Genomic DNA, 13,378 nt, shown 5'->3' with positions numbered 1-13,378 from the left:
CTGAGAAAGAGAGTGGTTTCTCCAGATCAGAGCTGAGGTACATTTGTATAGCAGTATGGATAAGCTTGAACACCTACCTTTCTGCCGTTATGCAGTTGGTAGAAAATATTTTTCCGTCTTGACAGATGCATATCATGAAGTTCAATTAAGAAAAAGAAATTTGAGAGTAAGTCAAATTGATTTTTACATGCTTAATTCAAGCCATTGTGTCTACCCATTGCTTTATGCTCTCAACGATAGATGTAGCTGGAAATTTATTCAGAAAGGTTCACTGTTGTTTTCCATTTTTTTTCCTTTTGGACTAACTGTTTATTTTATCTTTCTGGTTTCAGCAGGCTGGGGAGAAATGCCTACTGTCCACGCAAAGACTGAATCTTCTTGGGGAGAGCCTTCATCCCCTTCTGCTGCAGTTGATAATGGCACTTCAGCATGGGGGAAACCCCCCAGCAGTGGTACAGGGTGGGGAGATAATTCTGCCGAGTCAGCAGGGACCTATGGAAGAGCGAATGCTCCAGCTGCTGCCCCAGCACTGTGCAAGCCAGGTGAACTCTCTCACTGCTTTTATTGTGATGGCATTGGGAAGTAGGTTGGAAAATGTGGTAAACAGCATCTGTACTTTTGTATATTTTTCACTCATGTTTGCTCTCCCATACCCTTTTTTTGCATTTTAAATTGTTTTTAGTTTGGAGAATATAATAGCATCATTATAAACAAGGACAAGGTGATACCAATATATAACTTCCACTTTCTCAACTCAGTAAACTATCTCAATTCTTTTGGTGTGTGCACTAACTTTGTCCCATTTAGAACATTTTAGAAGATCAAGTCTGGACTGTCGGATTTAAATACATTGCTTATTGTATGTATATATGTGTATCCTGGAAGCAACTCTGTATAAACAGCAAAAGATATAGAAAAGGGAAATCGCAAGACACCAAGACGTCAAATGCCTACATTACACAGATCACACCCAATTCTGTTCTTCCTCAGATGCTAACAGTGCTATCCCCAAGTGTGTAATTGAGATCATTACCTGGATGAAAAGCAGCTAAACTCAGTCAAGACCCAAGTGATGTTGGTAGGAAGAGGATTGTACTTAAGAACTAATAGTCTGAAACATCTTAAACTGAATGAGTGGGAGAGGGAATATACCCTTCAACCATCAAAACTGTTCACATCCTCAAGTCAATCCTGGATTGTTTACTGCTATTAGATTCCCAAGTAGCATCAGCTGTCAGATGCACATTCTTTCATCTACAGTTGGCCTCAAGGCGGCACCTTATCTTGTAGAATGCCAGTTTGGCTGTGGTGAGCTTTTTATTTGTAACTTCTAAGCTCTACTACTGCAACATGTTGTACATAGAAATAATTAACAGCCCTGGAAAATCTATAGGGGGTTCAAAATGTGACATTCCACCTTTTAAGCATCACAGGACAGGACAATTGGAAGTAGATCATCCCAGTTCTCCTTACACATCTACTTGCAACTCATTTACTACCGCCAAATTCCATGTTCATGTCCTAATCCTCAGAGAGCTTGATATGTTTGACTCAGGCCACTTTCGGATCTGCTTCTGTCTCAGCAACTAAAATCTATGTTCATTAGGAATAACAGAAGTTGTCAACTAAAAGGGTAAGAATCATGAGATCAGGCGATTATATATTTTTAGTGGCTGCATGGCTTTGGAGCCCTGTTCCTCAAGAGATTGGATTGACCACAAAATTTCACCTCCTTCAGCTTATAAGCAAGTTTCTGCTCTTCACAGTTTTCCCACAGTAATAATAAAAATATTTTATCCCTTCCTTCCAGCTTCAGGGAAGGGAACAAAAGATTAATATTGATTAAACTATATGTTGCACCTGTGTAATTCTGTAAAATGTTCAGATGCTAAGATAATGAAGATGGGATGGATGTGCATATAAACTAAAGGATTTAAAGTCTAGAGAAAATTAACAGAAATGTTTCCTTCCCCCCCAGCTTCTAAATCTATGCAAGAAGGCTGGGGCAGTGGTGGGGATGAAGTGAACCTCAGTACTAGTCAGTGGGAAGATGAAGAAGGAGATATGTGGAATAATACTGCTTCACAAGAGAGTAACTCCTCCTGTAATTCATGGGGGAATGCCCCAAAGAAAGGACTTCAAAAGGTAGGACAGTGATAAGGATGGATTGTAGAAATCAGTAGGGTTAGAGTGCAGCATTTCTAGCACTGAATGTTACACATGCTTTCTGTAAGATTAATACTCTGAGTTTGAATGAAAGTCTGTCTCATTGTGAGTGGTGAAAATGAGTACTGTAGGAAATAGATTTATATACACTTGTGCTGGCAACTAAAGTAAAAGTCATATTAAATATTAAATGATAGACAACAAAATATTGTTCCCTTGAATACACTTTAGCTAGTCTGTTGTAGGTGTGTCTAGGATGTCTTAACATGCAGAATATTCCCAAGGGGGTGGGCCCGGTGGATGGAAGGCTACAAAAATGTCTTTTACTTTTAGAGTGGTGTCCGATGTTTCTGATTGTTTTTGTTTCTCACCAGTTTCATGAACATTTATGTATTATGAAGATCTTTTTATGTATTAACAAAAAAATCATACTGGTGACCTCTTAAACATTTTCATTTGCAGTGGAAAAAACAAATGTTGCTCTCTTAAGAAATGGTCCAGCTTAATTCATAAGCAAAAAAAGTATCTATTTTGTCTCCTACATCTGAAAGGAGAATGTATAATTTTGTTGCCTGAACTGATATGGGAACAGAGCGAAATTTAACCAATTTGAAACTCAAACAAGAGAACATCCACAGTTACATTTAGGAATTTTTATATTACAAGAAATATAAACCCTTAGATTTCAGGACATGAACAAGCCTCTAATTTACAGAGTTAGCTTTGTTTGTGAGCAGCTTATTCTGTAATTGTCAGTTATACTAGATGGACCACTGGTTTGATCCAGTATTAAATTTTTTATATTACTATCCCATACCTTAATATTTGTTCCTCTGTAATTCAGGGAGTTGCACTTCAGGGTCTTGAAGTGTAGAAGTTGCCCAGAGCTCTACTAAAGATGTCTATTTCAGTCTTTTCAATGCAGCCAATGGATTGAATGGACTTTGACAGATTAAGTTTGCAAATTCAGTTTGTTGGGTATTTTGAGGAAACTTGTACTATGTCAGAATTTGAGTGACTTTATTTTGTTTTCCTGATGATAATTGAAATGAATAATGCTGTTCAGAGAAAGGATTAGTTATTTGCAGTATCCAGCGTATCAGGCAGATAGCAAGTAGTTCTTTACAACACCTGATCAGGTGAGGTAAAATTTGCTCTGTGCCCTCTGGGAAGAAGAGGAGTGTAATTCTATTCTGTTTTGTAGGTTTCATGAATGTGTTATAAATATACATATGAATATACCCTGAAGCAACATACAGTATTAATAAGGGAAACCTGCCATAGATTTTGCTGCATCTCATTGCTATAAATATGAAAAATAGATGATTAATGATCTTTCCAATTTGTTTACCTAGGGCATGAAGACATCTAGTAAGCAAGATGAGGCCTGGATCATGAACCGTCTGATAAAACAGCTCACAGACATGGGCTTCCCAGTGAGTAACATTCATTTTCTAGTATTTTCTATAGCTTGGTTTTTGTAGCTTGTAGTGTATATTTTTGACCTTTCTGTTTGCAGATACAAAAATGTTTCCTAAATGGGAAATCAGTTGTTTTAACTATATTTGGCCATTTATTCTAGTATAGTTTGGGAAACCTCGAAAGAGCAAGTAAAATACCCTTTGAGTGTAGATACTGACATGCTTAACTTTGATGAAACCTATAGAACTTTTGTTTGTTGCTTTTTTAATCATGGGTTTTACTTTGAACTTGTTAATAATCTTTGTTGTCTTCCCCATTACCCTATTAAACAAATGAAATAGGGAGTATTATGTAGTTTGGGTGGGGGGGTTAAGTCAGGTGTGTGTGGTGGTATTTTTAAAGTTATCCATTGCATAAGGTTAAAAATTCAGTTATAAAAAGAATATAATTTAACTTTATAGAGAATAACATACATTTTGCCCAGTGAGACAGGCCAGATCTTTCTGGGAAGCATGTCATAATTGGCGAAAGCAAAAAAGTTATGTATAAACATAATCTGATTCAGTTAATACATGTCAGTGTTACCCCAATATTGAAGAAAATCTTGAAATTTCCCATTTGGTTTGGAGTCCTGTAAATGTGTTCTTGCTTGAAACACAATATAACCAAACCCACATTATTGTTTGCAGAGAGAGCCAGCAGAAGAGGCCTTGAAGAGCAACAATATGAATCTCGATCAGGCCATGAGTAAGTGTCTTTCTAACCAACACCTTTCATAAAAGGCACTTCAGTAGATGGATACATGATTATGAAGTTTGATCTGTTCCAGTTAAATTAGCTTCTCTGTTCCTAAAGAGCATTTTAAGAAAACACATACACTTTTGTGACTATTTTCTATGCCGAACCCCAGAGTGTAATTTGTAGTGCTTTCAAAGACCGTGTATTTTAGTTTTCTACTTAAAATTAATATTAATTGTAATAGGTGTATAACTGACACTAGTATTGTTGTTTTGGTTTCAGAAGTTTTTGCAGACTCAGTTTCCCCTTGCATCACCAGCCTTTTTTTGCTTCCATCCTTCTATGCAGGTGCTCTGCTGGAAAAGAAGGTGGAAATGGACAAGCGTGGAATGGGAGTGACCGACTATAATGGAATGGTCACCAAACCCCTTGGCTGCCGCCCACCATCAATCTCCAAAGAGTCTTCCATGGACCGCCCCACCTTCCTCGACAAGGTAAGTTCAAAAGTATGAGTGTGATTTATAAATCAGTACTGACAATGCAGGGTGTGGGAAGAACTGTAGTCTGGAGAGCACGACAAACAAAATGAAGAAAAGAGATATAGATGTGTCTTGTCCATCTTTTTTTTTCCTTTTGTAAATTCTGCAAAGGTGAGAGGAGCCCACTTAGTACTAAAGGCCTGCCCCTCATTCAAGGGAAGGGCCACAAGAACTGAGGAATAATTAATTTCATGGTATGGGGGGGTGGGAAACTAATCAAAACAAAAAACCAGGAACAGGAGTGCAGGTTATAGATATAAAATGAGGGAACTGGATGTCGATACCAAGCAGTCCGCCAGTCAGTGCTCACTGCTCTGTGAAGCAGTCCAAGGAGTTAGTGGATGCCACTCGAAGCTGTGCTTAGATACATGAGACAAGTAGGGACTGAAAATAGTCTGCACAGTCACAGAGAACCTCCCTGTCAAGCTTTCTGCTCCTAACCTGAGGTATGGCCATCCTGGCAAATGCCAGGAGGAGGTTGTCTAGACGAGGCTGTCATGTCTTCATGAGGCCATGGACAGGAAAGGCTGTGGGGGAAAGGGTATGAGAACTTCAGCACAAAGTTCTGAGGAGCCAGAAGTGGGGAAGCAATCTGGTGCACTGGAGCAGAGATTGATGTGTGCCAGGGTCTCCCTCCTACTGCAGAAGGTACAGCTGTCAGGAACTCGGTGAACTGCACCTACCACATACCTGTGCTCTTGGCTCTGGAGCAGCCATCAACTTGTGGAAAGGGACAGATTGACTATACTGTAGGTTGAAATGCTTTCTTCAGTTACAGAAGAGGTACAACACAAGCATTTGCACTGTTAACCTCCCTGCAGTGACCCACCAATGTATCTCAATACCCCTCTGAAGGAATTACTAAGAGAGAAAAGGATAGTTGAGATTCTTCTCCCGTTTGTTTCTTGAATAATGTTGAAAATCAGTACCAACTCGGAACTGCACTGAAACCAGTTCATTTTATGTAGGCTACTCACCTGATGATAATGACTTTGGTCTCTTATCAATTTGGGGTAGCTTAAAACTAGTGCTTTACACATGAAAAGGTGTTTATATTACCAATCCCCTGAAGCATTCAGTTTCCCTCCTCTCTACATTAAACTCTTTCCTATAGTGGTCATCATTAATACGCAGTTACCCCACAGCTTTTTTTTTTGAGATGCCACAATTATTTTCCTACATTTTAAATAGAACATAAATTTAGTATCTCAGATACCAAGCTATAATTGCTAAATACTAACTTTTTAGTGACCACCATTGTAGATAATTTCCGCTACTTTTACTTTGCACTTTGCAACACAAACATTTAGCTGAAGTTTCTATTCAGGAAGAAGGAAAAGTATAGAACAAGTTACTATATTTAAACAGAGAAACACCTTACATTAATATTGCTAAAAATTATTACTATTACTAAAATCAATCTAGTCTGATTGCAGTTTTCCTCCAAGTGAATGTATTCTCCCAAAGTCCACTATTGTATCAGCATCTATTCTACCATCCCTCCTTAGACCAGACCTAATTGATAATTTTCTCTGTCTCCCATGGCTCGTCTTTCTTACTATCCTCTTGCCCCTGCTTTAAAATTCATCACCCATTCTTAACTATTATCAGTCAGTTTGTCAACATGTTAAGTGAAAGATTCTTTCCATTTATCCACACACAAATGTTGTACACTTATGTGTCAATTAACCCTTTCTTTTCTAGGATAACACATTGAGCAGTTATATCATTACTAGAGAGAGAGAGGCACATTATGCAGCATAAAGCGACAGAGTCCTGTGGCACCATATAGACTAACAGGACTTTTTGTCGCTTTTTACGGATCCAGACTAACACGACTACCCCTCTGATACTTGATATTATGCAGCATATTATACATGATATAGAAATATATGTTAAGCATAACTATTTAATATTAAGTACTAAATTAATCAGTATTTATACAGCAAGTAAAATCCCTATCTGTCAGGGTATGCAATAGTCTGTCACAATGACTTTTTCTTTCAACAACAACATTCCACATGATCCTAAATAGATAACTACTTGTTAATGTTAAATAGGGAATTGATCATCTTCCTATTAAATAACAAAATCACTTTTCTAACAAAAAGAAAATAGTATTTTTTTTAAAGATATCATTCTCATACTTCAGTTTCATACAACTAGAGTAACTCACCTTCTCAATGATTTTTTTGCCTTTTGAGTGGTGTTATTTCAGTACAAGAATTCATCAAGTGGCACTGCCTTAGTCCCTAGTTCCTTCTAGCCAGCTCATCTTTGTCCTTGGTCAGTGAACAAGCTCACTGCCTTAGCTGCACCAAGATCTTCAGTCCACCACTGCTCCAGCCCTCCCTTAGCCCACTGTTTCAACAAGTCACCAGGTATCCTTTTATTTGATTTTTCTGAGTCTCCAGTAAGTTATTAAATATTTCTGTGTTTCTGCGTGCCAACTGTTTTTGGATGATCTGAGATACGTGCCCCACAGCTCTCTTCTGAGTTACTCTAAATGCCCTTTCTCCTACTCTCACTCTGAAGATTTTGTTCAACACTTATTTGTTCAGATACTTTTTTTGCTCTATGAATTGTGGTGAGGGACTTCCAGCTCCTCAGTACTCAGCATTGGGGTCTGCTGGATGTGCTGCGCTCCTTACTTGCTTTGGGATAGCCGTAGTTCGTGGAGCCAAACATTTATTTGCCTGGATGCTTTTGTTTGACTTGCTTTCTCAACACATGACACTTATTTTTTTTATTCTGTTTTGCATTGAGTCAAGCTTTGGCACTCAGTGCTTTGTGAATTGTATCATTTTCCAGGATGTCATCTTGTCTTTTAAAAGGAAGAAGTCCAGTGGCTTCAAGAGCTACAGATGCAGCCTAGCAATGCCCCTCACACATGATTGCAACCGCATTATCTTGTACTTGAGAGTCAAGCATGCTCTGCTCAGATGTAAGACTTGCTTGAAATTATAACCCGGCTGTCCAGTGGAGCCATCAGATTGGGAGGAGAGCTCCTGAAGATCCTATGGGCATGCTGAGAGAAACCTGAAATCAGCCCAGAATACTTCAGAGGATCTTGTCTTGAAGCAAAGGTCTAATCTGAGTTCCATTGCTGACTATTAGGACTCAATGTTAGCACCACTCATAACTTCACAGACAGTATTCATCAAAACTTAGAAGATCTACTTGGTTGTCTGAAGGTGATCTGCACTAACCGCCTCATAGTAAAAGTCTCTAGAGCATATTGAGGTTTGGTTTATTAGCAAACCAAATAGATAGTATTAAATACCAGATCACTGAAAGAGGTGATGCTTCCACCAAAGTGCCAAAAGTAGAAGATGCTGAGAGAGGAAATACCCATCAGACTCCAGCACCATCAAATTTCTTGTTCCAAGCAGCTCCAGATCCCCCTCTCCATGTGTGTGCAACATTTGTCAATTTGAGACTAAGTTGCATCAGTGTTTTGTGTGTTATTGAATTGCTCCATGTAGCTTTGTGGCTGAGGTTGTCTTGAAGGGAACAGTACCATCTTCGATGCCCAACACCGAATTTGTCCAGAGCCAGAAATGCCAAAGGGCCAAGATTGATAGATCTAGGTACTAGGCTCCCTCCCACATTTCTGTACTCTTGTATCCTGTTCTTGATGAGTTGGTGAAGAATAAACTTAACACGGCTCTCTCCTTATCCCAGCTTGTGGAGAAAAAAATGTATCTTACAAAATGAGTCACAGGCTAAGTCTTCTACTCCCAGTATTAAGAGCTTGATGGATATGGTGTCTCTTGGCAGAGGAGAGCCTGCCAGACTCATGGCACTGCAACCAAACCTCAGAGATTTGTTACATCATACAGTTTGCTACTGCAAAGATGGTTTCCTGACTGGTTTGGCATCAGATTCAAGCCGGTTAATTGACATGCCTTCAACATCACCTCTATTGATTTCATGGTAGACTCACTCAATTCCACTCTCTCCTCCTCTCTTGACTCCTTATGCCTTCTTCCACATGGCTCCATTCATACCACTAATCCCCTGTCCTGGCTCACACCACCCATATGTTTCTTCCAAACCTGTTTCTGGACCCTGAGCATCTGGGAGATCACATGGAATTCCTCCCTTACAGATTCCGTCCTTTATTTCAGTATTATCTTGCTCACAAAACAACAGTTCTTCTTCACCTTTATTGAAGAATGCAGTGCCTAAAAGATTTGATGCCTATTTGCCACCTTCAACTCCTTCTTCAAACCACCTCCCTCTGCCCAGGCTGTCGCCTACTACTTGGAGGTGAATATCAATGAGTTTCTCCATCCTCATCCATGCTTTCTGTCTTCTTGTCCCAGATGTCCCTAATGAGTTGGAAAATTTTTGAAAGTTTCTCTCTTTTTAGGAGGATCTATTCTGAGCTTTTGTCTGTTTGTACGTAGATGATGGTAGTGGTGGTTGTTTTTTTTTATGATATTTTATTCACTTGCACACACTTCATTCCTCCATTCATCCATGAAGCATCTGATTAAGTGTTTTGTGTATTTTTTATTTTGAAATCTCTCTCGAGCTCCTCAGGATAGTATCCTCGGGATAGTAATCACTGCTTCTTTAAATATATCACCTTGCAAGATTTCCACATAGCTATTTACTTGCCTTCTGATTTTTGCGTGATCTGCTTCTGAAGTGTGATTTCCCTCCAAATACTCCTACTTTTCAGCTTTATGTGTGTAATATTTTTACATCCTTTAGAAAGGATTGGGGGGTTTGTATTTATTTTTTTTAATTGTTTACTGATGTTTTGTCTTATTTTTTAAATTGGTTTGTATGAAAAGCTTTGGCTTTCTGTGCAAATCCAGTACTGTTTAAAAGGCCCTTTGGAATCAGGTAGTGGCAGTTTGGTGGCATGTGACCATTGAGGTGGAGGGGAGTCTCATGTGAAACTATCAGTATCTCAGGGTCCTGTGGCACCTTTAAGACTAACAGAAGTATTGGGAGCATAAGCTTTCATGGGTAAGAACCTCACGACTTGCATCTGAAGAAGTGAGGTTCTTACCCACGAAAGCTTATGCTCCCAATACTTCTGTTAGTCTTAAAGGTGCCACAGGACCCTCTGTTGCTTTTTACAGATTCAGACTAACACGGCTACCCCTCTGATACTTATCAGTATCTCGCACAGCTAAAACCTTTTGTACAAAGGGATTTCTGTTGTCTTTCATTTGGCGTATGAGACTCAAGAAAGAATCCCATGAGAGATTTTCAAAGAACTGGAAATAATTAACTTTGCCTTACTGACCACCAGTGGCATGCTCTGCACTATACAACCACAAGAGCATATGGTCCTATTCCTAGAAGTTTACAAACTTATCAACTCTGAGAAACTATTAAATTCCATATTGGCTTCATTGTTTTATGGGGAGTCAAATATAAGAAATTGTACTAATGGATAGGAGACATGATGGTTGAACTTGGGAGGAGTGTACAAATATATTTTTAACAAGATTATTGGAGATGGACTGAGGGAAGGAAAGTTGACTGTGACTGGATGGTCCTGAAGTTTAGTAACGGGTTACAAATCTCTAGGTCATCAATATAAGTCCAGCCTACCCTAGATTGGTAGTGACCAAAAGTCCTTAACGTTTATTGTATTAAGTGCCTTAAATTAAACGAGTTTACCTCAGTTCCATTTCTAGAGAATAAATATCTCACGTCACAAACGGCATACTTATTAGGAAACTTTGAAACCGCAACCAAGGACCAAATTAACGTGGACACTGAACTACACTTGCCATTTGATTGTTCCGGTTCAGGGTTGAGGCACACTATTGAAGTTTGGGGGAAGGTGGCATTGCAGCTAATCAGAACCCATCTGTTGTGGAAATTGAAAATTTTGATTTCCATTGTAGTCAGTCTAGCACTTTCACCAGCACTGCAATCACTGTACATATTTTTAAATGAGGAGGGAAAATGTGGCAGTAGATATTTCTGCTTTTGGCAATATTTAGTGGTTACATCCATTACTCTCTCAGCCAACACTGTTCTATGTCCAGTAGCTATTATTTGCATAGAAAACAATGGCACTTGGAAGAAAGAACACACAAGTCACTGGGAATTATCTCCACTTTAAAGAGTCCAAAAAAAAGGGAGGGGGGAGGGGAGATTGTTAATACATGTCCATGACCTAGGCATGAGAAATCTTTGAACCTGTTACTGTCATGCAAGCTGCAGTTGTTTGTGGAGTGTGACTGATGTCCAGTAGAATGTAAAACATCTTGAGCTGAAAGGTCTTGGGGATATCATTAGAAAATGTCAGCATCCCCTTCAGGATATTCAAACATCAAATCAAATGTCACTTTGACTTATGATAAACAAACTTTTCCTTTGCACAAAGGACTGCTATTGAAAATTCATATTTACAGGGTAACTTAGAACATAAAGTTTCCTGAGAATTCCCACTGTTAAGTGCTTTATTTGTGTGCTGAGAGGATTGGTCCACTTTATGAATAAAGGATATTCCTTAATATCTAGCAGTCTTCTGAGTGATTGAGTAGAAAAATGTCAGTTGATGTTACCTAGCTTCTCACCTGTGGGAAAGCCTGGCTTTAGCAAGTGAATGCATTGGCTGAAAAATATCCCACTCATTTAGCTATAATTATCGTTGCACACTGCAAATTTAAGAATAGTTTTTGCACAATTTGGGGGTTTTATTTGGTACACAGAGTATTTAATTATGCTTGCAGTAGGATACCAGATATCAAAGCCCTGTCTTACAACATCTAAGCCAGAATTTATGCTACACTGGTGTTCAGCACCCTACTGCAATGATTGTAGATATTGGGCCAGTATCAGTGAGAGTTATATGGCTAATAGAGCCTCTATAGCAAGTACTGTATTTTTCCTTTATCCAAATAACTGCTTATGTTGTCCATCAATTCTATATTCTCTCTGCAGTTCCCCCTAGATATGCTCCTCTTTCAGCTATCTTTTGTGATGCTAGAGAGCAGCAAAAGACTTTTTTTTTTTTTTTTTTAACTGCTAAAAACTTCTCTCTCGTTTCTTGGGACTCAGCACTTTAATCACTTACCAGGGAGAGTACATACTTAGGGTATAAGAAGTTTTTAAATGTCTTTTTTGTGCGCGCACACGCACACACACAGAATTTAATTATGAATATTAGTAAGTCAGTGCTACACAAAAATTAAAACAAGGTTACAAGTCTTATCATCCAGTTGAAACTGGATTGGGAAAGAGGATTAATGCAAACATGCTTTCTGAACAGCTGAGTTGTGATTTGGAACTGAAACCAGACTAGTGATCACATGGCATTCTGCTAAAGAACCTGTAAAATGAGCTCATCTGGTCTTTCCTTGGTTCTGGCTTTCCAAAGTGCACGTCACAAGTGGGTGCTGTTTCTCTGACAGTGTAGCAAACAAACTGCAAGGAGAAAGATTTCTGAAATTTGCTGTCGCAGCACTCTTCCCATTGTTTAATGTTCTGGTGCCAAGAGAGGAGAGAATAGAATGAGTTGTGAAAGCAGTTATATGGCAATGGTCTGATTCATGGGGTTGCAGATGCCTGCAAGACCATGGAATTTGTTTTACCATGTTCATACTAGATTTTAAACTTAACATAAGCACCAATTCCTGATTACTCTGGATGGGAAATGAGAATGGTCATGCATCTGTACATTTGCAATGTGCAAAAAGTAAAGAAGAACAGTACCTTAATCCTGTTTCTCTTTTTCTTCTTTCTTCCACCCCATACTTTCCATTCCCTATTACTCATGCCTTTTTTTAAATATTTTCATTTTTTTATTCATCCGTGCCCTTTTATATCCCCATGGGAAACTGTTTGGTGCTCTGTCTGCTTGTGGACACGGCACACAGCTCACCCTTTCTTTCTCCAATCAGGATGGCGGCCTAGTGGAAGAGCCCACTACTTCACCATTTTTGCCTTCTCCAAGCCTGAAGCTCCCCCTTTCAAACAGTGCACTCCCTAATCAGACCCTGGGCGGGATTGCCTCAGGGCTGGGCATGCAAAACTTGAATTCTTCTAGACAGGTAAGGCTGTTTGGAGAGGTCACAATTTGAATTTCAGCTCTCTTGAACTCACTACTAGAGGAATTTCTCATCCCTTTTTCAGTTTAAACCACCATTTCCAAATATGAATAAATTTTGTTTATATGAAATGTCATTGTAAACATTTCACTTTAAAAGCCACAGTTTAACTGTAGTTGCCGTAACCTGAAACTTGTGTTCATCCACTGAGAGGAGAATGCAGCGCTACAGATTTATAATACTGGACATTGTATTTTGAAATACAACGAACTTAAAATATATAGGGTATATTTGACTAAACCATAAATGACTGATGTAATGTTTCTGTATTTTTAAGGCATTGCTGATTGCCAGAATATTTGTTTAAAAAAGAAACTTTCTTCTAATTAGCCTTCACTGGCTTGATTATTCATCGATGATGCAGCCTTGTGATGGGGGTGGGGTTATATCAAGTTTTTCTACCATAATTGTTGAGATCAGACTTAG

At 38.8% G+C, this 13,378-nt stretch overlaps 1 protein-coding gene across 1 annotated transcript in view; it reads left to right on the top strand.

Moving 5' to 3' along the window:
* TNRC6C (trinucleotide repeat containing adaptor 6C) overlaps window positions 1-13,378 on the top strand; it is a 191,648-nt gene that overhangs the window by 150,395 nt on the left and 27,875 nt on the right. The window contains exons 5-10 of the mRNA XM_026654389.2: window positions 333-542; window positions 1,979-2,145; window positions 3,522-3,602; window positions 4,278-4,335; window positions 4,675-4,820; window positions 12,746-12,895. Coding sequence (XP_026510174.2) covers window positions 333-542; window positions 1,979-2,145; window positions 3,522-3,602; window positions 4,278-4,335; window positions 4,675-4,820; window positions 12,746-12,895 — 812 coding nt within the window. The remainder of the gene's footprint in view (window positions 1-332; window positions 543-1,978; window positions 2,146-3,521; window positions 3,603-4,277; window positions 4,336-4,674; window positions 4,821-12,745; window positions 12,896-13,378) is intronic.

The sequence above is a fragment of the Terrapene carolina genome, unplaced genomic scaffold (assembly GCF_002925995.2).
Source record: "Terrapene carolina triunguis isolate 2854851 unplaced genomic scaffold, T_m_triunguis-2.0 Scaffold192, whole genome shotgun sequence".
Classification (NCBI taxonomy): domain Eukaryota; kingdom Metazoa; phylum Chordata; order Testudines; family Emydidae; genus Terrapene; species Terrapene triunguis.
Note: the sequence above shows the minus strand (reverse complement) of the source record. Positions and strands in the feature narration are given on the sequence as shown.